Source organism: Schistocerca piceifrons, chromosome 8 (genome assembly GCF_021461385.2).
Source record: "Schistocerca piceifrons isolate TAMUIC-IGC-003096 chromosome 8, iqSchPice1.1, whole genome shotgun sequence".
NCBI classification, from domain to species: domain Eukaryota; kingdom Metazoa; phylum Arthropoda; class Insecta; order Orthoptera; family Acrididae; genus Schistocerca; species Schistocerca piceifrons.
The window spans coordinates 393,974,489-394,002,093 of record NC_060145.1 but is presented as its reverse complement, the minus strand read 5'-3'; the positions used below and the strand labels follow the sequence as shown (position 1 = coordinate 394,002,093).

Below are 27,605 nucleotides of genomic sequence, written 5' to 3'. Positions count from 1 at the left end.
AGGAGTTCTGTGGTGACAGTCTTCAACACGTGGTAACACAATAGTGAAACCACGTCCAGAAATCATGGGGTTGGACAGCCACCACTCATTACAGATGTCGGCAGAGCAGACTGAAAAACAGGACAGGCAGCGATCTGTGGCGGAACTAACATCAGACTTTAATGCTGGATAGAGTAGAAGTATGAGTGAACAGTCAGTGCACAGAACACGCCTATCGACCGGCCTGCGCAGCCGACGACTCATGTATTTGTCAATGTTAACACCACCACATCGGCTACTACGACCGAAATGGGCACGTGACCATCGACGCTGGACGTTGGTCCAGTGGCAGAGTGTTGCATGGTCTGATGAATCCCGGTACCTTCTTCATGATGGGAGGACGAGCATCCGTCATCTTCCAGGGGATCAGCTCCTTGACACCTGTACTGCGGGACGAAGACGAGCTGGCGGCGGCTCCATTATGCTCTGGGGAACATTCAGGTGGGCATCCAAAGCTTCACTGGAGCTCTTGCAAGGCTGCATGATGGCCAAGGAGTATCGTACACTGGTTGCAGAACACGTACACACATGTATCGTACACTGGTTCAAAAATGGCTCTGAGCACTATGAGACTTAACATCTTAGATCGTCAGTCCCCTAGATTTAGATCTACTTAAACCTAAGGACATCACAGACATCCAAGCCCGAGGCAGTATTCAAACCTGTGGCCGTAGCAGTTGCGCGGTTCCGGACGCGCCTAGAACCGCTAGGCGACATCGGCCGGCTAGTACACTGGTTGCAGACAACGTACACTACTGTTTCCCGACGACAGTGGCATTTTTCAAAAAGAGAAGGCCACGAGTGTGATGGAGTGGTTCGAGGAACACAGTGGCGAGTTCCAATGGATGTGCTGGCCCCTCAACTTGCCAGTCCTGAACCCGACTGAACACATCTAGGATGTGGGTGAACGTGGCGCCAGAGTTTATTGCCCCCCTCCCTGGAATTTACGAGAATTAGCTGCCTTGTATATCTGTAGAAGTAGTTCAAACTCCCGTGCCAACTCTCTCCAGCGAGCTATCGAGACCTCACTGCTTCAAAGCCACGATGCGTCACCGTGCGAAAGGTGGATATACTGGCTAAAAGGTAGGTGGTCACAATGCTCTAGCTGATCTGGGTTTATTTACTGCCTCATGTTTGTGTCTGGCTGGTAAAATCTTTTACAGTGATGGTGAGTCGCTCTGAAAAAAAAATCTATTTCCGTTCGAATGAATCTATGGGATGATGTGGGTTATTTCACAGTGTTGATAGTCGATGCAACATTGAGAACATCGATATTATCCATGTGCAGACAGACATTAGACTCTGTACCTAATCTACATTCAATTTAAAACCGGAAGTGGGGTGAAAATTCAATAGCGTTAGCGAATAACTTGTACCAGTATGTATCTCGGAACATTGTACAGCGTTATATAATGTTCTTATACCAGCAATTCGCTGTTGAAGCTATCCACGAATCCAGAATTTTCTTCGCGAGTTTCTCCGCTCTTCTTTGACAGTCTCTAGTAGAGTTCAGACAACTGTTTCACCCGCGCCCGTTTTCGTAAAGAAACTGTATGCTTTGCCAGCCGAATAAAGCTTAGAACGGCCTCTGGAGAGCGCTGAGAGCGCAAATCACTTAAACCAGCTCGTTTTTTGCGCCGTTGGCGGCGTCTCTCGTGAGGTCAGATGTCACGTCCGCGTCCACGTCAGCTTTTACAGATGGAGCAGCGATTAGAGTCGCGTGCTCAATCGCCGAGACTTGTAGCCAATAAAAGAAGTTGGAAACTAAACTGCTGAAAGCTGTTTAATTTGACATCCTGTATCGAACAGCCCAGACCAGCAACCATCTCTGAAAAGATGGACATACGGAGACTAAATATGGATGGTCTTACGGTGAATTTAACTACCGTCAACCCGAATACGAGACCAGAATTTCATCCCTCTGCCACCACGACAGGAAGCGCAGATACAAAATTTTATTTTGCTGAGTATGATGTTTGCATGTAAGACGGAAGGCAACTTCATCGTATCAGAACAGATATGAGATTGAAGTGAAGATCACCTTGGGAGCACAACTCTTTGCGTCATGTTTGTATTCTCAAAAACGAAGGTGGCATACAACATACCTCAAGATAACTGCGCTAGGAGCGCTGCCGTTCGCTATATACAGAAATAGTCTGTCAGCTAACGCCTATGATGATGTTTGCCGACAAAGCAGTTGCCTATAGGGAGGTGTTATGGTTAGATACTTATTAAGAAACGCAGAAATACTTTCAGATGATTCCAGCCTAATAGTCTAAAGATTAGTAGTCGACTTTCCACGTGAAGAAACGTAAAGCAATAAGTGAAACAGACACAAAGATACGACAATTGTTGTACTGTGTTTGCCGTCAGGTACGGGGCACAACTCTACACACAGATAGCGCCTTAGGACACGGCCAGTCATGATTGTCGCCACAGAGGGGGCATCTAATAGCAGCCATATTCTGCTTCCGCCGTACGTCATACTGCTAGTCCGATCCACCCGTCACGGTCATATGCTGAGGCCAAAGAGGATGCTCAAGACAGTGACTACATCCAGTTTCTGTCTTACATCAGACAAATAGTTCGGAAATAAACAGTCGACCGTGGATTGAAGCGGAAGCAGAGCTTCAGTCGGTCAGCTGCTGTCAGTCGGCCGGCCGGCACTTTCAGGTTGCCGCAGTCACCTCCTGCCGTAGCCTCTCCTGTCACGTCTTCGCTGGTCATCGAGGCTCAATTCAAAGCGGAACTCCGGACTGAAGACAACTGTACTCCAGTCTATGAGATACCAGGGCGAAGACCTACACTATGTGATCAAAAGTATCCGGATACCCTCAAAAACATACGTTTTTCATATTAACCGCTTTGTGTTGCCACCTACTACCACGTACTCCATATCAGGGACCTCAGTAGTCATTAGACCCCGTGAGAGAGCAGAATGGGGTGCTACGCGGAGCTCACGGACTTCGAACTGGGTCAGCTGAGTGGGTGTCATTTGTATCATACGTCTATACGCGAGATTTCCACACTCCTAAACATCCCTAGGTCCACTGTTTCCGATGTGATAGTGATGTGGAAATGTGAAGGGACACGTACAGCACAAAAGCGTACAGGCGAACCTCGTCTGTTGACTGACAGAAACTGTCGACAGTTGAAGAGGGTCGTAATGTGTAACAGGCAGATATCTATCCAGACCATCACTCAGGAATTCCAAACTGCATCACGATCTACTGCAGGTACTATGACAGTTAGGTGGGAAGTGAGAAAACTTGAATTTCACGTTCCTGTGGCTGCTCATAAGACAATCACGCCAGTAAATGCTAAACGACGTCTCGCTTGGTGTAAGGAGCGTAAATATTGGAAGACTGAACAGTGGAAAAGCGTTGTGTGGAGTAACGAATCACGGTACACATTGTGGCAATCCGATAGCAGGGTATGGATATGGCGAATACCCGGTGAACGTCATCTGCCAGCGTGTGTAGTGCCAACAGTAAAGTTCGGAGGTGGTGGTGTTATGGCGTGGTCGTGTTTTTCATGTTGTTTTGCGTGGCACTATCACAGGCTGACATTGATGTTTTAAGCAGCTTCTTGCTTCCCACTGTTGAAGAGCAATTCGGGGATGGCGATTGCATCTTTCAACACGATCGAGCACCTATTCATAATGCACGGCCTTTGGCGAATCAGTTACACGACAATAACATCTGTGTAATGGACTGGCCTGCGCAGAGTCATTACCTGAATGCTATAGAACACCTTTGGGATGTTTTGGAACGCTGACTTCGTGGCAGGCCTCACCGACCGACATAGACACCTTTCCTCAGTGCAGCACTCCGTGAAGAATGGGCTACCATTCCCAAGAAACCTTTCAGCCTCTGATTGAACGTGTGGCTGCGAGAGTGGAGGGCGCTACGAACTTGTAAGTCATTTTCAGCCATGTGTCCGGATACTTTTGATCACATAGTGTATCTGCAACCTAACTGTCTCTTGCCATACGACCCAAGAGACAGTAGTGATGGTCTGGGGTGTGATTTATTTTCACAGCAGGACGTCTTTGGTTGTCATCTTTGGCACCGTTGTAGTACAGCGATACGTCCGAAATATTCTACGCCCCGTTCTGTTACCCTTCATGGCAAGCCGACCTGGGCTTACATTTCAGCAAGATAATGCCTGCCCGGACACAGCGTGAGTTTCTACCGCTTGTCTTCGTACTTGCCAAAATCTACCCTGGCCACCAAGGACGCCAGATATCTCCCCAAATCAGAATGTTTGGAGCATAATGGCCAGGACCCTCCAACAAGATAGGGATTTTTGACGACCTAACGCGCCAACTGGACGCTGTTTGACAAAATATCCCTCAGGGAGGAAATCCGACAAGGCGAATAATTGCTTGCATAAGCGCCAGAGCTTGACCAACGCGCTATAGACTCTCAATTTGTGAAGCTCTTTCAGCTCTTTCTAGTGAATAAATAACCTTTTTTTTAGTTCTATGATTTGTTTGTACGGGTACATCACACATACCACTTTCCATCCTACAAGGATGATCCCTTCTTGGTATTTTTTTTTTTTTTTTTTTTGCACACTGAACTCTGTCGTGAGACCTGCCACAGATCTCCACTTTTACAGAGATGGTAAGCTTCCGTCCCCCACGTTTTGTGATGAAGCGTGGGCGACCAACACTTTGTCGCTTACTCACTGTGTCATTTACTATAACATCCGACCGACGTGGAGGAAGATTCCACCTGGGCAGATGATGGTATCGCTATAGCAAGCATAAATCTACCAATACCAGTATTGCTGGCCCCTGTTTTGATCGGAACCAAGGTGGAATCTTCCTACACGACGGTCAGCGGCAAGGAGATGGCGCAGTAAATCGCCGAAAATGGTAGCCAAATAAAATAGGTTTGGAAACTAGATGGCTGAAAGGTGTATGACATCCTGCATCCATATTTAGGTTTTCCGTGATTTCACAAAATGGCTAAACGGAATTTTTTGCATTTCATTGATGGATCCCACAGAGAATGGTCTCTGGGATGTGGAAAGACAACACGTGCATTTAATTCAAGCGTGCTACAGAAAATGTCTGTGAAATGATTGTGCTAATTCTAGTTATAAAATAAACTGAAAAATAATTTTAATAGCGTCTGTCTGGGAAAGTCCGTGGTTGCCGCTACAGTTCGGTGTCCCACCACAATTGATAGCACTGATCAGAAGTCTTCACATTAATCACCTGGAAGCTGTGAAGACAAATTCTTGTATGTCAGATTTCTTAAATGCATCTAAACGTATCAGACAGTGTTATATTGTATCCCTCAAACTGTACAATATCTATGCTGAAGGTTTCATTAGGAAATATCTTTGTGGTTGGATTACTGGCATCCCTGTTGGTGGAATAGATATTAAGAATCCCGATTTCCAATGGAAACTGTTTTTAATCAGCAGCGAAAATCGACTTGCTAAGTTGCTGACATAAAATCGTATGGGTTAGACATCAGTCACAGAACGCCCGAACTGAGGATAATTGATCGAGGAGCGTAGATCCAACTCGCAGGTCGCTTAAAGGAACTTTATTCTTTCACCTAACTTGAGTTAACCATCTGCCACACGGGAAGTTCAGAAGATGTGAGGACGCTGATCACGCCAGGGTGAATGGCTATGAAGAAGCTATACAAGATCTGGCAGGACAGAGCAACGGCGAGTACTACAAAGATCCGGCTTATTGTGTTTTAAGTTATCTTTTACGGTTTCAAAGCGTGTACCTGCAAGGCCATAGACAATTAGCTCATTCACGCATTTAAGCTTTGATGCTGGCGAAATAGCAAATAATCTATCAATTTTTAAGCAACTTAAGGGTCTCCAGGCGCCTTCCTTCTCGTGTCAACAACTACAAAAGATATCTATGCATTTCTTTGCCCGCATTGTGAGAAGAAATGGAGAATATGTAGAAAAAAATAATCATGGAAAGAAAGATCGAAGGCACGAGACCGCATGGGAGAGCAGCGAGAACATGGTCAGATCAAACCAAGAAAAAGTTCAGTCTACCTTTTCAGCAGGCGCTAGGAGAAACTGGTAACCGTCCAGGATGGCGACGCCTTGGTAACTGGGGTAACGATTCTCAGTGAATACTACTACTACTGATGCTGTTGCTGCTACTGATAGTGATTACTTAAAAGACACTTCAGACGCTCTTGGAGGATGTTGCATACATGTGTGTTCCTCTGATTCCTTTATGTACTACCAGTTGTGGCTCAGTCTGCTTAAATAGAAAAGAAATAAAAGAGATAGCATACGTTTCTAGTATGTATGGGTATTGAAAATACGTTCTAATCTCCTTCTATCTCTGTCCATCTCCCGCACCCCTTTCCTTTGTCCATTTCCTCCACCTTCCCCCTGTCCCTATCCATCATTTCCTCCCCCTCTCTCTGTCCGCCACCATCACCACCACCACATCTCTCCCCCTCTCTGTCCATCTTCTCCTTCCACTCGCTCTGTCAGTTTTCTCTCCCTCCTCCTCCTCGCTTTCTCTCTCTCTCTCTCTCTCTCTCTCTCTCTCTCTCTCTCTCTCTCTCTCGCTGTCTCCTATCTTTGTCTCCATGTGCAACTTCCCATTTCTTATGTCCGTTTCCTCTCACTCCTCTGTCGAACTACTCTTCCCTCCTCTCTCTCACCTTGAGCCTTGTTTATTGTTATCACAAAGTGAGAATCCGTTGTAGTATTTTAATAATAAACTAGCGTGTATGTGTGTATATATATGTATGTATTTATATAATGTGTGTGAAACTTTAACAAACACGAAAGTTGTAGCTACATCTTCTTCGTTTATGATTAAAATACGTACAACAGAATATCACTTTGCGATAACAATAAACAATATCTGAATATATATTAGTATGTATGTGTTGAAAAGTTTATTACAGTAACGTGTAAAAATTCGAAGTAAATCGGAAAGCTACATTTTGAGATTTTTTGTAACAATGTTTTCCCTTTATATATTACGTACATTTGTATATTACATGTATTAAGAATATACATATATTAAGGAAATGGGCAACTAAAAACACGTCCATATTAGAATTCAACGTTGTTTCAAAATCGGTCAGGAACTTTGAGACATACGATTTTGAACACACTTTTACATTTTTGTATATATATATATATATACAGTTCGTTAATCCTTTTAAAGTCTTCTTAGAGGATGGATCGATAGGTCAAAAAAAAAAAAAAAAAAAAAAAAGACAGACAGATCTGATACCTGATTTCCTTCCTTGTCCTTGCCCAATCCTTGGTATTATCGGTCACGGACCTTAAAGTCTAATATTTCTCCCGTCCTTCATTTGCAACTGCAGTGTTGTGTCTGTTGCAGAGCGTCATCCAGATGACAGGCTTCCGCAGCCTGGGCGACGACGAGGAGGTGGAGTTCGAGTGCAAAGCGTCGGACAAGGGACTGGAGGCGACGCTGGTGACCGGGCCGTCGGGCGCCGACTGCTGCGGCAGCCACCGGCGGCCCGTCTCCAAGAAGAGGTTCCGCAAGATCAGGTGAGGCAGCGAGCGCGCGGCTCCTCTGGCTCACCACCGCCAGACACACACACACACACACACACACACACACACACACACACACACTTACCGAGTGATCAAAAAGTCAGTATAAATATGAAAACTGAATAAATCACGGAATAATGTAGAAAGAGAGGTACAAATTGATACGCATGCTTGGAATGACATGGGGTTTTATTACAACCAAAAAAATATAAAAGTTAAAAAAATGTCCGACAGATGGCGTTTCATCTGATCAGAATAGCAATAAATAGCATAACAAAGTAAGACAAAGCAAAGATGATGTTCTTTACAGGAAATGCTCAATATGTCCACCACCATTCCTCAACAATAGCTATAGTCGAGGAATAATGTTGTGAACAGCACTGTAAAGCATGTCCGGAATTATGGTGAGGCATTGGCGTCGGCTGTTGTCTTTCAGCATCCCTAGAGATGCCGGTCGATCACGATACACTTGCGACTTCAGGTAACCCCAAAGCCAATAATACCACGGACTGAGAGGTCTGGGGACCTGGGAGGCCAAGCATGACGAAAGTGGCGGCTGAGCACACGATCATCACCAAACGACGCACGCAAGAGATCTTTCACGCGTCTAGCAATATGGGATGGAGCGCCATCCTGCATAAACATTGTACGTTCCAGCAGGTTTTTATCAGCCAGGCTGGGGATGATGCGATTCTGTAACATATCGGCGTACCTCTCACGCGTCATGGTAGTAGTTACAAAACCAGAATCACGCATTTCCTCGAAGAAAAAAGGCCCAATAACGGTAGATGTGGTAAATCCAACCCATACCGTGACTTTCTCGTCGTGCAATGGAGTTTCCACGACAGTTCTAGGATTTTCCGTAGTCCAAATTCAGCAATTGTGGGCGTTGACAGACCCTCGGAGCGTGAAATGAGCTTCGTCGGTCCACAACACGTTACTCAACCAATCGTCATCTTCCGCCATCTTTTGAAACGCCCACACCGCAAATGCCCTCCACTTCACTAAATCGCCAGGTAACAGTTCATCATGCCGATGGATTTTGTACGGATAGCATCGGAGGGTACGCCTCAGTGTCAACCAAACAGTAGTGTATGGACTGCCGGTGCGACGCGCGACTGCACGAGCGCTGACATTCCCGTGCATAGACGAACCCGCTACAGTCTCCATTTCTTCTTGAACTGTCTCAGCAGCATTACGCCTTGTGCTCCGTCGGCCACTATGGGGTCTATCGTCTATTACCCGTTTTAATCTCCTTCCTTTGGCGATTGGATCGTAAAGCCGTTGGCACACGGACCGTGCATCCGAACGTTGAGCGGTGAGCGCGCCCAGTTTTTGACGTCATAGCGTGGAATAGCACGTTCGGGAGTCATTCCGAACGTGCAGAGCAATATATGGCATGTCAGAGATTCTGAGCGTTGACCAACGAGATGGCAGAACGCCACCTACGTCACACGCACGCCGTCTCCCTTCAGAGTTACGAGGCGCCATATTGGCATTCATTTCAAGCCTATATGTATATATGCCGTTTCTGAGCACCAGCAAATTGAGAATCACTGGAAAACCGGTTGTTAACTGTGCGATTCGTTCCAATAAAATAATGAGAAACTTCATATTCGTGGCAAAAGAATTACTGTAACTTGCGTATTATGAGAGTAGGCTATTTAAAAGCAGCGACATACTGAAGATCCACCCAAAACGCATTGTTCTTGCTACAACTTCATATAATTAAATTTCAGTTAGTAACATATCTACGATTAAGGTTTTTAGCAACAGTTAATATACAATAATTGGAGGTTTGTGATATGTTGTTCGTGTAGCGTAATGAGTAGCGTCACTGTCCTGGGCTGAGGTGATAATTGGGGTGGCGGTTCGCGTCTTGACGCTTCCATATTTTTTTTCTTAACATTCGCGTTTTTTTTGGGTTCTGATACTTTATTATTAGTTTAATATAAGTATATATTATTATATTTGATGTTATGTAAACCAGTTTTTGAGGGGTGACTTTCTTCTATTGGCTTAATCTACAGGGCAGCTTGCGCTACTTGTATAAAGATATTTTGCTCCTTTTTCTTTTACGCTTCGTAATTCACATATTGCAAGGATTGTGCTACTGGGTAGGAACAGTGCTCATGTAAGACTGACCTTGGGGTTTTACTAAACTGTGGGAATGATGAAATAACCAAGAACCAAATTAGTACCGCACTGTTTGTAATGGAACTTTTATAAGCCTGTGTCCTTATTTATTGGGCATGGTACTTTCCTTTTCGTGAACGATGCACCAAATGTGCGTTTTAATAGAGCTAACGTGGGAATTTTACGCGCCCGTTAAGTAAACAGTGTGATTTACGAACTGGAAACATCCCACAAGTGCCGCTGGAGTGCGTCGCGATAGCATATACCACGTTGGGGCCCACGTACCGTATGCACAAGTCGCACCGTTCCTGAGCTTTCAGGAGCACGTGGAACTTGGCACGCTCAACGTTAACGTTCGACAGCACGGTCCGTGTGCCGGCGGCTTAACGCTGAACTAGCACATGCCCCATTCTGATAATACAGCTTCACTAAAAGCGCCTCTTCAGGCAACGTCAACATGCTGCGACTGCTGGCGCACCTGATTCTCTCTCTCATTACAGCTCCTTTTATACACGAGTGTCATGCTCAGTCACTGACTTTTGCTGTCCAGCTCATCTGTTGGACATCTTGTGAACTTTTTTTCTTTTTTGTTCTAATAAAACCCCATGTCATTCCAAGCATGTGTGTTAATTTTTACCTCTCTATATACATTATTCCGTGATTTATTCAGTTTTAAAATTTATACTGACTTTTTGATCACCCGGTATATTACACTCGCTTACGAGCAGTTCAACACTGTTGCCTGATGAACGAAATACCAGCGTAAGGAGTATCAGACCAGTTGTGTGAGTGGACTATCACTGGAGAGAAATTTTCAGGCGTCAAAGTAATTTTCGGTGTATGCCAGACGGGTGTCATTGGCCCATTACTTTTCTCAATATAAGAAAATGACCTAGTGTATAATGTCGGAAGACGAATAAGGTTTTGATGGTATCGTCTACATCATAAACAAATGTAAAGTATTGCGCATAAATAGGCAGAACGATACATTATTGTACCAGAGGAAAAATGCTCCACAAAAGAGGCGAATATGCTCCTGACTCTGAAAACTGAGCTACCAGCTTCCTAAATCTGCATTCCTCAGAACCTTCAAAAAACTTTCCGAAAAATTTTGATGTGTCAACACACTAGCGCTCGTTTTCACATGCAAGTCACCAATCATACCACAAGCTCCCCTAACTGTAGCTCACTTACATCCGCTAGTCCGTCGTAGGTCCATCGTACCCATCCACTCCCACTTACCCATTCCCACTCACTCATTCAACCCAACTCATTGTCATCGCCTCTTTCTGTCTCTCTGTCACTGTCTCCTGTCTCGCAGCCACAGTCTCCTTCGTTCTGGCCTATTAATACTGTCTCCTGTTATTGTCTCACTATTTCTCTGTCTTACTGCTACTGTCTCTTTCATTACTTCTCGCTGCTCCTTTCTCTTCTCATTGCCATTGTCTCTCTCTTCCTCTTTGTCATTGTCACAGATTATCACTAGCTCTCACCCACTTCCACTTTCTCCTTCTCTTTATTCCTCTCCCACTGGCACTGTCTCCTTCACTCTTTTTCTTACACTACCTGTTCTATCACTGTCAACAGTGTTGCACTGCCAATGTGTTCATCTCTTTCTCTCAGACTGCCATTGTCTCCTTCGCTCTTTCCACAGGGTAACTAAAAGTAGCCCGGACAACAGAAGGAAGGAAATACAGTACTACCTGACCATAGCAGATTTTCGAAGTGACCAGCTTTCATCTTTTGACAAGTTGCTGAAGTTGGATCGAAGCTGGAATGTTGGAATCGCATCCGAAATTTCCTCTGAGGTTCTCGAGCACTATGAGGATTGTTGCGACACACATTAGACTTGAGGGCACCCCACGCAAATTCATCCCACGCAGACAGATCAGGTGTACTGGGTGGCTAGCTAGGGCCGCGACAAGACTGACCTCTGCTAACGACAGGCGTGAAGACTGTGTAAAGTGTTCTCTAATGTGCGGCCTGCTATATGGGCAATAGTACCCACTCGTTCTGGCCACTTTTATTTGCCCCCCCCCCCCCCACCCTGTATCACGACAACTGTTCAAATGGCTCTGAGCACTACGGGACTCAACTGCTGTGGTCATCAGTCCCCTAGAACTTAGAACTACTTGAACCCCTACCTAACCTAAGGACATCACACACATCCATGCCCGAGGCAGGATTCGAATCTGCGACCGTAGCAGTTCCACGGTTCCGGACTGCGCGCCTAGAACCGCGAGACCACCGCGGCCAGCACGACAACTGTCTACTGTCTTCCGATACTTATTAGTCTTCCTTTCTTCCCCATGCCACTGTCTCCTCCCCTCTCAGCAAAAAAGGGAAATACGTTCGCGTTCCAAAATTTTTAAAGGTCCTGAGGAAGACAAAATGAGGCAGCTAGTACCCTACTTTCAGTCAGTCTTTTAAACAGGAGAATATTCGCCTTTTATGTGCGCCAATAGCAGCAATTTTCCTCTGCTTCCCTGCCACAGCAGAGCATGTCATTCATACGAAAAGATCAGTAAAATTTTGATAGATTACTTACGTGAAAATTACGCAAAAATGATTTTACACTTCAGATCCAATTTTTATGTGTGAAAAACTTTGCACGTGGTTTAGTACTACGTCGTCTGATTCTCAGAATCCTTTTGATTATAACTGAGACTGGGTGTTTGTGTTGTCCTCATTATCATTCGGGAAGTGCCGAGAATGGGGATGGAAAGATTTGGAACTTGTACAGGCGCTGATGAACACGATGTTGAGCGTCCCATAAACCAACAGCATCATCATCATCATCTTGATGATGACGGAGCGACGTTACAACAATTTCTCCATTCTAAGTCATTTTAAAAATTACGTTTTCGCCTCACGCTGGATTTTACGTGCGTATTTTACATGTACAAATAGAGTAACTTTGAACTTCGGTATCTCGGAAACGAATAAAGATATCAAGAGAAGTTTGAACGTTGTTAGGGATCGCGATCTTAAGAATGTCTTAAAAATGTCAGCCGTGTTCTGTACATAGCCGTCTTGGAATAAGCGGGTATGTTTAGGTACGAAAAAATGGTAATAAAATGATGCGCCGGCCTGGGTGGCCGAGCGGTTCTAGGCGCTATAGTCCGGGCATGGATGTGTGTGATGTCCTAAGGTTAGTTAGGTTTAAGTAGTTCTAAGTTCCAGGGGACTGATGACCTCAGAAGTTAAGTCCCATAGTGCTCAGAGCCATTTGAACCTTTTTTTTTTTTAAAATGACGCCTCCATATGTCCCACTATGGACCACATCAAATAAGAAAAGCAGCAAACAACGTGCTCCGCTTGCCTAAACAGAGGGAAGTGTCTAATAGGGATACTTTGGGCCTGTAATATAGGATAGTGACAGTAAGACTATCGAGCCTTGTTGGGTACACAAACGTTCCCTAGCCCAAGGCAGTTGACCCTATCTTACTATCACCAATAGAGCACGAGATTTGAGCTCCAGGAAAATTCCGTTTTTATGCGCGGTGTTTTGGAACGTATTATGTAGCGCATACTGTCGCATGCGTACCAATTGCATGATTTTTCACAACTTCAGGGGTTCATTTGGCGAGCGCGACAGCGCGCGGAGGCGCATGTTGCCATTATTGCTTCGAACACGCCGCGGAAGTTTCGCTGGGAAGCCTTTACACACGCTCCATACAGTCCCAGTCCCTCCTCACGCTATTTTTAAAGTTCAGATGGTAGATATTCGAGGCCGTTGATTTGCTTCGAACGAAGAGGTGCACGCCTGGGTACAATCATGGAGCCGTAGATAACCGCTAATACATATTTTTTTTCATGAAGTTATTTTCCGTCTTGTCTCATAGTGGGATAAATATACTAACCCAGTGGCGCGTAGCGTCCACTATAGTGGACAGCTGTTACTGGTCGCTTCTCTGGCGTTTTCAATTAGTCCTGAAGCAGCAAATGCACACAGTCTACTGAAGTGGCCACACCCTACTGATGCTATGCCCTCCGTGCATTTGCAGCCTCATGACTGATTGAAACCACCATATGAATGACCATTAAAAACTGTCCACTACTGTGAAAATCATGCACCACAGGGTTAACACGTATGGCGATCACTTTTGAAATAATAAACAGTTTATTTAATTTTTTTCTCATCTGTCTCGTTTTGACTGCCCTTTACACTGGCGTTTACGTGCGACTTCGCCCACGGACGCGTATGTCACATGTATAGCAGGCATTTCCTCCTCTCCTCTTTTCCTGCCATCTGCCCATTAACCTTCTCCATCTTACATCCCTGCCTCTTGCATCTCCCCCCCCTTCTCCTCCCCCCTTCTCCCCCCTCTCTGTCCATCGCCTCCTACACCCTCTTTTTTGTCGACAGAGAGCTTGTACGCCCGCATGGTACCACTCCACTAATCGACGTTGGAGTCAACGTTTTGCTCCTTCAATAACCTCCACATCATCCACGTACTGCTTCCCGCGGAGTGCATCCTTCAGTGGGTCAAACAAATGGAAGCTTTCTATGGTCTTGTTAGGTGGCGAGGAACGCAAAGGGCACACACACCTATGAGTAGCCCAACTGGTGACCGGGTGCGTCAGCACTACCAACAGAGACGTCCATTTGTGTAGGGAGGTATTCGATAGTGATTCGTCGATCACCTCGAATCAGCGTCCACGCGCCCCAATATAGCGGGAGTCAGCTATGTGCGGCTGGGCGGCGCGTGGTAGATCGGACAGGTTTGCGCGACCTTGTTGTAATGACGACAGACGCCTCGCCCAACGGCTCGTAGTGCTTTTGTTCACTGCAGTGTCTCCGTAGATATTAGATGCTTTGGTTTCCGCCAAAAGAAACTCAGTGACAGCTCTCTCCTTGGAAAGCGCATCCGTCACAAACGCCATTCTGAATGCTGCCTGTAGCTCCGCCACCTATCGGAACTTCATGAAACTATAGCCGGCCGGGGTGACCGAGCGGTTCTAGGCGCTACAGTCTGGATCCGCGCGACCTCAGATGTTAAGTCCCATAGCGCTCAGAGCCATTTCATGAAACTATACACGCCGAAGTGAGAATATTCCGCGATGTCTCACAACAAATTTCACATTTTTTTTTCAATCAAAAGTGACTGACAAAGTGTTGCATTGCCTACTGAACTGTCTTCGTATCTTCCTTACGGCGTCTCGTTCCCGTAACGCTAGTAAACGCGGCACTGAATCGCGCAGGGGACGATGGTCGCAATAATTTCACTCGTGAGTCTATATATTCGTATTCTTAAGAGGTGGTTTACTATCTTTGGCCCGAAAAACATGTTGTTTGAGTGTCAAATTTGGTCAAAATGTTTACTGATATTTCCTCTACAAACTGTAATTTTTTCGACCAGAAATGTCGAAGAGCAAAGGCAGAAGTGGCGTCGGAACGAAACAAAATTTCGATGTAGACCTCCACGCCCGGTATGTCACAGGTCAGCCGGCTCGTCTGAAATCAAAACTAAGTTTACGTTAACGAAGTACATAAGATTCCTTAGGAGTTGTACCTCGCTTAAGTCATTTGCACCATGGGAAACAAAAGTCGGCCATTTGAATAAAAGGGATTTTTTCTTCGACTTCTTTGGCCAAGTAAATATATTTATAGTTGATGGATCGGGATAAAAGTGGTACAACTCCTAGAAAATTTAGTTAGCTTCTTCGGAAACAAAGAATCGTGTCAATCGGTTCAGTAGATTTGAAGTTACCATACCGCGCAATAAAAAAACGTCATGTCGATAAAAACTCGTTTGAAGTTTTCACTACATATAAATGCAATATTATGCAATGTACATTCAATCTGCTATTCCGGGTCCATGAACTAGTCCTTCCTCTTCCTCATAGAGAGCGTTCTGCTCGATCTGGACCATCCTGCACTGCTCCAGAGTCGCTCGTACGGCCGGTGACAAGCGGTTTTCGGCCGCTTGAATCCGGTGGTCGTCCAAATGCTCGGCGAACTGCGCCGAATAGAGTTCCATGGTGACGTGCATCGTTGTCATGGTCTTCAGAATTGCTGAATACCCCTCGTTGCAGCTGCTCACTGCCAGGAAAGGCGCAATCTCCACAGTCTTCGCACCAGAATGCAAATGCTTGGGGGCTAACTTCCAAACACACGCGTTCAAACTTTCATTTGAATTTTGTGTGTTTCCTTCCAAGCGCCGGTACAATAACTCGTCCTCCGAAAGAAAAAAAACTGGTACGTGAAAAAGACCGATATCAAGCAGATGCATTTTATGTTCAACCGCGAACAACAAACATTACCGTTCCGTATTCGGAAAAACCGTTTCAGGGATGGATTCTAAACACTTTTGTGGATCCAAAATTGCACTTTAAAAAAATCGTTTTTTTAAGCAAAAGATAGTAAACCTCCCCTCAAAGAAACGTATCGACATTCTCGAGCTACTATTCGCGGATGGACTAGGAAGACGATGGGGAATTGTTTCGACACACTACGTACCCTCCGCCACACAGCTTACGGTAGTTCGTTGTACAGACGTAGATATAGATGTAATCGCAGTCAGCTATACGTAGAGTGGCTTCTGAACGAACAGCGATGGACGCCCAGGTGCTTCGGACCACATAGAGTATGCACTTCGCAGGTGTTGTTCGTTCACTGGGCGGACAGGGCAGCTCCAGCGTTCGAATCTGGCGATTGATATTCAGAGCTCGTTGCGTAGGTGTCGGAGACATATTGGCTGTCCCGGCGGAGTGACGAGTGTGGGATGGTATCAGTCGACGCCGACATGTGCTGCTCAGGTTCTACCAGTTGCTTCACCGAGGCGTGACGGACAGACTTGGAAGACAGCTGTGAGTTGCGGCGCCGCGGATCCTTCTCCTGACAGCCTGTCTTCGCGACCTGTGTAACTTATTCCAGCGCCACTCCTTTCGGTAGCCTTTGTTCCCAGACATGACTTGGCGTAATCCGAATGTCGTGCCATTCAGTCGCTGGTCGGTGCCTTGTGGGCAAAATGTCTCCTACAATGCTGTACTCCAATAATCCCAACAGCCGTAGACGAATTATCTCGGCAACAAGCCCTAATAAACACAGAGTGGTGTCCCTTGTACATGACAAGAATTAAATAATACAGTAGCGTGAGACAGTATTTTCTGTGACACATCCAAGGCATATCACTGTGTAAAATAGATTTTGTTCCAAACCTGAGGTTGCATGATATTAATGGCATTGTTAACATGTGTGTTTACGTCGTTCTTAAAAAATAATGCAGGAAGCTGTTCTGGATAACTGATAAACGGTATTGGGAGAAAATAATGGAGTTCGGCGAGGTTCAGTATTGGCTCCTCTGTTCCTAATATGTCAATGACGTGCCATTTAACACATATTAAGTATAATTAAAACTTTTTACAGGTGTGTCAATCTCAGCTGTCATACAACAGAACAAATTGTAAATAATGTGCTAGAAATTTTTTGACAGGTTTTTTTTTTTTTTTTTTTTTTTTTTTTTTTTTTTTTTTTTTTTTTTTTTTTTGCAAATGGTCTCCCAATTTTACACAGACTCAGTATATTTGGTTCTGCATATCAACGGTACAGCACCAGTGCTACATTTAAAGTATGTGTAGAAAATCGTAAGCAAGCCCCAAACTTCTTGGGTGTAAGTTCAAATGGCTCTGAGCACTATGGGACTTAACATCTGAGGTCATCAGTCCCCTAGAACTTAGAACTACTTAAACCTGCGTAACCTAAAGACATCACACACATCCATGCCCGAGGCAGGATTCGAACTTGAGACAGTATCGTTCGCGCGGTTCCAGACTGAAGCACCTAGAACCGATCGGCCACAGTGGCCGACTGTGTGTAAGTATTGATGAGGATTTGAAATGGAGGGAAAATACGTTTTAGTGATGCTAAACAAATCATTTCAACCGATTTTGCAGTTCTATTATTACAAGCCTTGAAGAGAGACAGGTCAGAGAGATAATATACTTCCTTTTTCATTCAGTAATGTCATTTGGAATTGTATACTGAGGTAGCTTATCTTTAAGAAAGAAAGATGGCATTTCACACAAGCGTGCCATGAGATAATACATGGTGATCAGCCCATGTCATGTGTGCAAGTGCCTAAGTTGTTAGGAATTATGATTACAGCCTCATAGTACGCAGTTCCTCTCCTGAAATTTATTGTATGTAAACCGCCGGAGTTCACAAGGAATAATTATATCCAAAATAACGGAAAAAATGCTCATTATAATTGACGTTGGACTGTAGTGCTATAGACAACGGCGCTCGGGTTGATGGCGCGTTCCTTGGATTCAAGGAAGATATTTGGCACTATCCAGGACCGCCCTTTAGCCAGAAACAAAAAACGAGCTTGCCAAGTATGCTGTCATAAATACCTTTGATCACTTTATCAAACAATGGAAAATCCAGGATTGAATGTAACAATACCAGAGGAGGAAAGTTGCTACTCACCATATAGCGGAGATGCTGAGTCGCCGTAGGCACAACAAAAAGATTCACGCAATTGTAGCTTTCGGCCATAAAGGCCTTTGTCAGCAGTACACACACACACACACACACACACACACACACACACACACACACACACACACACACTAACTGAAACCACACTGCCGTGTTTTCAGTTCTCTGGGACTGCAGACGTGTGTGTGTGTGTGTGTGTGTGTGTGTGTGTGTGTGTGTGTGTGTGTCAACTGCTGACAAAGGCTTTAATGGCCGAAAGCTATAATTGTGTGAATATTTTTGTTGTGCCTATCGCTACTCAGCATCTCCGCTATTTGATCACTTTATCAATTACGAAAAATGCCTGACACATACGAAAGCTAAATTTGAAAGTAAACTGAAAGTTTCTTCTGCGGAGCTGCTATTCCATAGACGAACAATTTAAAAACTTGCAACTGATTTAGTGCAAATGTCACATACTTATTAATGTCGTTTTCTATTGATCATAGAATGAAGGCTTTCACGGCAGGTGTTGTCATCACTTAACACTTCCAGGCTGAGATGCCATGGTCCATACATAATTGCCCTCGGAGGATACCTTCTGCAGTCGAAAGCGAAACGTCAGGGGAGAGTCTTATGTATGGACCACGGCATCTCAGCCCGGAAGTGTTAAGTGATGGTCGTTTTCTATTATCTGAATTCACCTATGAACGGTCAGCACGCAGCCAGAATTAAATACCAAGTAACCTAACAGTCTGTATACTGACTCTTTCCACGTCAATACGTTTTGTCGCACAAAGGGATTTGTGAAACATGTGACTAGATATGTAAGTAGATTGGACACCCTGAGTATATCGTAATAGGTTGTGATATCGATACAGTTTCTGGCTCTTGATAGTATGGAAAAAGGCCTGTAACTTACTGAACTGGTAGCACTTATATGTAATCTATGGAGATACATTATCTTCATCAGAAGTATTCGGGCACAAAGTGTTGTGAGTGTGGGATTGATGTGAGATGTACCCTTTACCCTGTGGCTCTTGCAAGATGCAATTTACACCTCCATACTACTACAGTAGTCTGACCGACGTTCCTAACGTTCTAAAAAGAAATGCTTGAAAAACTTTCAGCAATAAATATCTTCTGGAGTCGTCCGCTGTAAGGAAATGACACAAAAATTCACAAAATTTCTTACGTAACCAAAGGAATACTTGGGTACTGGAGTAGTTAGTGTAAGGCCGGCCGGTGTGGTCGTGCGGTTCTAGGCGCTTCAGTCTGGAACCGCGTGACCGCTACGGTCGCAGGTTCGAATCCTGCCTCGGGCATGGATGTGTGTGATGTCCTTAGGTTAGTTAGGTTTAAGTAGTTCTAAGTCTAGGGGACTGATGACCTCAGATGTTGTCCCATAGTGCTTAGAGCCATCTGAACTAGCCAGTTAGTGTAAGAAAAACATGAAACTAACGAAAATTATTATTTATTTTGCTAAAAGTTTGAGAAATCACAATGGCACTTTTAGTTATGAACTTAACATGTTACTTCCTGGTTCTTTTCGGAATGTGAAATTACCTCTCAAGGATAGGATTCGCTAATGAAATTTCTATACAGAGTTTAAGATTGTTATTGACTTGGCAGAATGGCTGAGAGCAGTGCCTACTCAACTTGAATAATTATCCGTTAGAATGTTGCTAGGTACGGTCGAGGCTGTCGCATGTGAAATGCAGTGAAGTGTACTGTTGTGGAGGAAATATGGAGCTCGCAAGAGCTGTAGCGCACAATGCCGTAAGCTGCGATGACTGCTGTCCGTGCCGCTCGCTGCTGACAAATAAGATAACTCTTGTTCTATCTGGATTGACCTTCGCCAATAAAACTCTCCCTACGCCTTGATGAAGTCAAGGACTCTTATTTGCCCCTAGTCCAACTCTTGGCGTGGTACACCGGTCAGATAACCAGTCCACCGCGATGCCACTCAAAAATTCGCTTGCAGGCGTTTAACTATAACTCTGTCCATTCACACCGCACAATTAGTGAGGCGGCCAACACAGTGAACAGTGCTTAATCGCAAGGTCTCAATATAGAGTCGCACTTCGATTCACTCTCGGCAGAGGTGCTCTCCCAGTGAAGTACTGAGAAGAGACTTGTTCCTCACTCTTTGAGTACGCGTACGAGCACACACGCTCTCGTTATGTGTTCTCGCTCCAAGAGCGATAACGGAACGGCCCCTCTCCACGCCAGACTGAAGGGGTATATCTTTCAGCCTCTTCCATTACTCCTTCAGCTCAAGGCATCAGAAATATCGTCTACCAATCAGCATTGCTCTTCAAAAACGGGAGAATGACGTTTCGTTTAAGGCGACCAATCTGGAAATCTGTACTATCGGCGTTTGGCGTTTGCTGTCTCCCTGTGAAAATCTTTGAAGCTGCGTGCTATATTGTAAAGAATGCGTAGGCTGGCCGCTACCACACAATGTAGCGGAATTTGCTTTTAAGCTGAACACTGGGTCGTTCCTCCTTTCCCTTGGGCAAATGCTGTCCACTCCACAGGCAGCCGGCGGCCGACGTGGATAGCTTGGGACTGGCCTCCTGGGGTGCGGTTGCTCTCCGGAAGTAAAAGCCCCTGCGACGGTCGTGTCTGGAATGTATGTGTGTACACCAGCCTCGGGTATTTCAACCTCGGTGCGCACTTGCGATTTATTAGTTATTTGCATATCGTTTACATGAATTCATACAATGTTGACGTTATCTTATCGAGTTTGGGTTCGAATGAAGCATCTTGATGTGCGCAATATGATTGTGAGGGCGTAATATATAAGCAATGAAGATCAGGAGACCACGACGTCTTACAATGTCCTGGGACCACTGTGCGTTCCTGCCTATTGCGATACGAGCTTTGTCGAACGTGTTCGTTTTGGTAAACCAGATGTTACGACGTAGGGATGCACAATGTGGCATGGGCTTACTGGACTTCCAAATCTTTCAACACGGTAAACCGACGTTACTGTAACACTGTACTCCTGTCCCATGTACGTCTTTTTACGGGAGCATTCGGCCCTAACTTAATTTTTTGTGGATCACAGTGCGCGACAGCATATAACAGCGCTAGTGGAGGGCTGTTGGAACGAGATGACGTTCGGCGATTGGACTTACTGGTCCGTTACCCTGGCCGGCCACCCCACATGTGTAATGTGTTGGGGAGGCATATGCAGTACGACCATCCATAATCTGTCAATCGCGCTAATGAAGGAATGTAATGCCCTACCACAAGAACTCCTTACAAACCTTGCGGCCAGCATGAGAGAACGTTGCGGAGCATACACTGCCGACCGTAGTGAATCCACACCCGAGAAAGAACATAGTCGCGCCCTTTGTGATGTCCAGAGGACCATCCTGACTTGTGATGACTTCGGTGTGATTATTGTGTTTGAATAAAGTGTCATTTCTCTTCATCTCATTGTGTATTTCTTTGAGTTACCGTCTCTGCATCTACATCATACTCCGAAACCTTCTAACAGTGTGTGGCGGAGAGTACTTCTTGTACCACTAACCGATACCCCCCTTCTGTGTTCCACTCGCGAACTTGGGGCAAGAATGATTGTCGGTAAGCCTCTGTAGCAGCTCTAATTTATCGTATCTTCTCGTCGTGGGCATTCCGCGAGATAGTTGGAGGAGGAAGGTGCTCTCTCTCTCTCTCTCTCTCTCTCTCTCTCTCTCTCTCTCTCTCTCTCTCTCTCTCTCTCAATTTCAATAGTAAATCGTTCCGTTACGTACAACGCCTCTCTTGTAACGTCTACCACTGGAAATTGTCGAGCGCACCTGTAACGCTCCCGCGCGGACTAAACGATCCCGGGAGGAAACGAGTAGCTCTTCCTTGTATCTTCCGTCTCTTCTATCAGTCCTGCCTGGTAAGAATCCCAGAAAAATGAACAATACTTAAGAATCAATCGAACAAGTGCCTTTTGTATCGCTTCCTTCGTGGGAGTGTTAATTTCCATAAGATTCTTCCTAAGAATCTCCCTCTGGCATCTGCTTTACATACTGTTTGCTTTATGTGGTCATTCCACTTGAGGTTGCTATGCATAGTTACTCCTAGATATTTTACGGTAGGTACTGTTTCTAGCAATTTGTCGTTCCTTATATTTGCACTTACAAATCATAAAACTGATTTTTGTGTACATTTTGTCTCAGAAAATTGTTAATTTTAACAGCACAAAGGCCGGTCACTGTGGCCGAGCGGTTCTAGGCGCAGGTTCGAATCCTGCCTCGGCCATGGATGTGTGTGATGTCCTTAGGTTAGTTAGGTTTAAATAGTTCTAAGTCTAGTGGGCTGATGACCTCAGATGTTAAGTCCATAGTGCTCAGAGACATTTTGTCATCAGCAGCGCAGTTGTACGTTTTCTCCTGTGTATGTGCAATATATCATATTTAATTACGTCCAGGATCAACTGCCAGAAAATGCACCATTACTCAATCCTCTGCAGATAATTCTGCGAATCGATACTGTCTTCTGGCGTTGCCACTTTCTTATAGACAACCACATCATCTGTGAACAGCCTTAAAGTATATTGTAAATAAGTAATGGTCCTACCATACTTCCTTGTTGTTCTCTGGAAATTACGATTGCATCTATCAATTTTGTTCCGTTAAGAGCAAGGTGCTGAGTTTTATCTACAGGGAAGTCTAGAACACAATCGCAAATCTGGTCCGATAGTTGGCAAGCTCGTAATTTTTTTCACTAAACGGCAGTGCCGGATGGTGTCAAATGCCTTCCTCAGGTCATGGAATAAGGTATCAACCTGAGCGCCGTTGTCTACAAGCTGTGGATCTCGTGGAGCAACTGAGCGAGCTGAGTTTCACAAGACCTCTATCTGAGGAACCCATGTTGATTTTATAGACAACATTTTCAATCTCCAAAAAGAGGTAACTCTCAGATATAAAATACGTTCCATTATTCTACAACAGTTTGACGTTAGCGATATTGGGCCATAATTATGTGCATGTGTCCTACGAGCCTCCTTGAAAGCGGGGACGATCTGCGCTTTTCTCCAGTCGGTAGGTACGTTTCGTTGCCCCAGCGATCTACGGTAAACTGCAATTAGAAGTGTAGCAAGTTTTTTTGTATAATGCTATACTGTAGCAGTTCTTTCTATTTATGGTCCAATTTTCATTGAGGTATCTTACTTGACACTGGCATAACATGCGAAATGTACTTTTTTGTGGTTTGGCACACTCGCCTCTTCGATTTATTTTCAATTTACTGTCTGGTACGGGTCCATAGATTCTCCCCGTCCTCTTAATAGAGTAAGTTATTAATCCAGGCAATAGAAACGCTAGAAGACTTGCCTCCACAGCCTAGGGGACAATATCAGTCGGTGAAGGTGCTTTTATCTGATGATAGGGAGACGGCAATAGGTAGTACGTCTCATTTCCACGCGATCAATCATTAATAAAACCACCACCAGCTACAGGATCACCGTCAACAGTTTCACATGCCTTACTACAGGAGCCAATGCGGAGAGGCTTGGAATTTAAATCAGGGCTTTGGCGCAAAGACTGGTGAGCAGGAAGTGTTCCTTGCCAGCCAACGAATTTATACTACTGGCCATTAAAATTGCTAGACCACGAAGATGACATGCTACAGACGCGAAATTTAACCGACAGGAAGAAGATGCTGTGATATGCAAATGATTAGCTTTTCAGAGCATTCACACAAGGTTGGCGCCGGTGGTGACACCTACAACGTGCTGACATGAGGAAAGTTTCCAACCGATTTCTCATACACAAACAGCAGTTGACCGACGTTGCCTTGTGAAACGTTGTTGTGATGCCTCGTGTAAGGAGGAGAAATGCGTACCATCACGTTTCCGACTTCGATGAAGGTCGGATTGTAGCCTATCGCGTTTGCGGTTTATCGTATCGCGACATTGCGCTCGCGTTGGTCGAGATCCAATGACTGTTAGCAGAATATGGAATCAGTGGGTTCAGGAGGGTAATACGGAACGCCATGCTGGATCCCAACGGCCTCGTATCACTAGCAGTCGAGATGACAGGTGTCTTATCCGCATTGCTGTAATGGATCGTGCAGCCACGTCTCGATCCCTGAGTCAACAGATGAGGACGTTTGCAAAACAACCATCTGTACAAGCAGTTCGATGGCGTTTGCAGCAGCATGGACTATCAGCTCGGAGACCACGTCTGCGGTTACCCTTGACGCTGCATCACAGACAGGAGCGCCTGCGATGGTGTACTCAACGACGAACGTGGGTGCACGATTGGCAAAAAGTAATTTTTCGGATGAATGCATGTTCTGTTTACAGCATCATGATGGTCGCATCCGTGTTTGGCGACATCGCGGAGAACGCACATTGGAAGCGTGTATTCGTCATCGCCATACTGGCGTACCACCCGGCGTGATGGTATGAGATGCCATTGGTCACACGTCTCGGTCACCTCTTGTTGGCACTGACGGCAGTTTGAACAGTGGACGTTACATTTCAGATGTGTTAGGACTCGTGGCTCTACCCTTCATTCGATCCCTGCGAAACCCTACATTTCAGCTGGATAATGCACGACCGCATGTTGTAGGTCCCGTACGGGCCTTTCTGGATACAGAAAATGTTCGACTGCTGCCCTGGCCAGCACATTCTCCAGATATCTCACCAATTGAAAACGTCTGCTCAATGGTGGCCGAGCAACTGCTCGTCACAATACGCCAGTCACTACTCTTAATGAACTATGGTATCGTGTTGAAGCTGCATGGGCAGCTGTACCTGTACATGCCATCCGAGCTCTGTTTGACTCAATGGCCAGGCGTATCAAGGCCGTTATTACGGCCTGGTTGTTCTGGGTACTGATTTATCATGATCTAAGCACCCAAACTGCGTGAAAATATAATCACACGTCAGTTCTAGTATAATATATTTGTCCAATGAATACCCGTTTATCATCTGCATTTCTTCGTGTAGGAATTTTAATGGCCAGTAGTGTACAGCCACCAGGAATCGAAGCGGCTTCGGCTACGAAGGAAGGTCCTAACGGGCTAAAGGTCAGTGAATGGAAGAGGCAAAGAGAACAATGAAAAATTTCGACAAGTTATCGTTTTACGCCAGCGTGCTTTGGGTGTCTCGTGCTGGGGATCCTGGGCTGCCTGCCTACCTTGGCGTCTCGGGGTGCGCAGTGTCGTGCTGAGGGAGCTGGCGGCGGCTGCATCCTCCGGTGCCAGGTGCGGCACGTGCGCGCCTCGTGTCGGATGTTTCGTTTTCGGACACCCAGGGCTCGCACCTGTTGTTGCCGCCGAGGGGTGTACAAGTCTCCCACCCCTCTCCCCCACCGACCGCCAATCGCCGCCTGTTTCCTCTACCCTGCGCCAATAGGCGCTACTGTCATTGCGCACTGGCTCTTGGTTTCGTACCTGTTGCTCGGTCCACAGCGAACTTTGTCTTTCAGGATCAGGACAGATTCAGAAAAACCATGATAATTAAAGTAAATCAACAATGGTAAGGAATCCTAAAAATTACGTGGGGGCGTTAAATAAGTAATGCAACACATTTTTTTCTCCGTCAATTTCGGCTGAAAAAATTCGGAGTTTTCTGTGGGACATCGTGAAATATTCCCACTACAGTTTCTATAGTTCAATGACATTCCGACTACTGGCGGCGCTATACGTAACCTTCAAATTGGCGTCTGTAACGGACGTGCGTTACAAGCAGAGAGCTGTCACTGAGTTTCTTTTGGCGGGAAAGCAGAGCATCGCAGAGATTCATAGGCGCTTGCAAAATGTCAACGGAGACATGGCAGTGAACGAAAGCATGGTGGGTCGTTGGGTGAAGCGTCTGTCATTATAACAAGGCCGCCACGCAAAGTTGTCCGATCTCCAGCGTGCCAGCCGGTCGCACACAGCTGTGACTACTGCAGTGGTGGAACGTACGGACACTCTCATTCGAAATTAGAATTATATTAATATCTCCAGGCAACGCCTTGCCGCAGTGGATACACCGGTTCCCGTGAAATCACCGAAGTTAAGCGCTGTCGGGCGTGGTCGGCACTTGGATGGGTGACCATCCAGGCTGCCATGCGCTGTTGCCATTTTACGGGGTACACTCAGCCTCGTGATGCCAATTGAGGAGCTACTCGACCGAATAGTAGCGGCTTCGGTCAAGAATACCATCCTACCACTGGGAGAGCGGTGTGCTGACCCCACGCCCCTCCTCTCTGCATCCTCCACCGAGGATGACACGGCGGTCGGTTGGTCCCAGTAGACCACTCGTGGCCTGAAGACGGAGTGCTTTATTAATACCTCCAGCCGATTACGGGCGTTGATTACATATCAACGAGGACAAGTGAAAATGTGTCCCCTCGACCGGGACTCGAACCCGGGATCTGCTGCTTACATGGCAGACGCTCTATCCATCTGAGCCACCGAGGGCACAGAGGATAGCACGACTGCAGGGACTACGTCGCGCACGCTTCTCCCGAGACCCACAGTCTCACCTTGTATGTCCACACACTACATTCGTCGTGTCCCACCCCAACACACACATTAGTCGTGGAAGACATTCTTACCAAGCCCCGTAAGAGTTCGGGGAATATGTGTGCATCCCCACAGAACAAGGAGGTCATGGCCGGTATTGCCAGAACTACATACAGTGATTTGTTGTAACCAGTCCAAATGAAATTGTTACAACATACCACAGAAAATGGCCCATTATTCCATGGGCATCGCGTACTCAACACTTCCAGTAGCTTGAGTGACGGCCTGAGGGTAGCATTTCAGTCGGAATCGCTAACGTTCACTGGCTGAGCGTATCTGTTGCCGACAACAAATCCCAAACAATTCTCAAGTTTGCAGGTACAACTGGCAAACCATAGGAAATTTAATAATGGAAGAAGAGGGAAAAAGTCTCCACAACGAAAAGACACAGTTTCGAAACGTAGGCAGAATTGACCGAAAGGAACGGCTTTCCCTCATTCACAGGCTTGCAAAGCCATAGTCTGCAGATCTGTAATCATAATCGTTGCGCATTGTTTAACACTGACAAGATAGAATGCACACTTTACTTTTGTGTCTTATAAATTATGACACTATCAGACTTGAGAGAGTGTGTTCCTATCAAGGTTCTTAAGTCCATTGGATTTGGAAGGTGTGGTCATTATGCTATCTAGCTCGGTGCTCGCTGATGTTAACACGTAACTCCTTACAGAACGAACAAGTTGTAGTTTCATAGTTAAAAGTGCATCGGGAACGGTTTGGTGTGATATTAAATAAGTAAAAAAATACAAAATAAAAAATAAAAAATACAGTATAATAGTTGCAATGCCTACTATCGTGATTAGGCATCGCAATAGCAAGGCTGACAAGTGGGTTTTTACTGGCTGTCATGGGGCACTGATTGTACCATATCGCCAGGATAAGTAGTTCCTTATTTAATAAAACTGGCGAATAAATAAAGTGGCATTCACTTTTCGTAAATAGA

At 45.5% G+C, this 27,605-nt stretch overlaps 1 protein-coding gene and 1 non-coding gene across 2 annotated transcripts in view; one reads left to right on the top strand and one right to left on the bottom strand.

Annotated features, from left to right (window-relative positions):
* Positions 1–27,605, top strand: part of LOC124712375 (protein lin-28 homolog) — a 94,744-nt gene that overhangs the window by 23,908 nt on the left and 43,231 nt on the right. The window contains exons 3-4 of the mRNA XM_047242671.1: positions 7,400–7,572; positions 8,236–8,238. Coding sequence (XP_047098627.1) covers positions 7,400–7,572; positions 8,236–8,238 — 176 coding nt within the window. The remainder of the gene's footprint in view (positions 1–7,399; positions 7,573–8,235; positions 8,239–27,605) is intronic.
* Positions 26,484–26,557, bottom strand: Trnat-ugu. Its single transcript has one exon. It is a non-coding gene; the product is annotated as a tRNA-Thr (tRNA).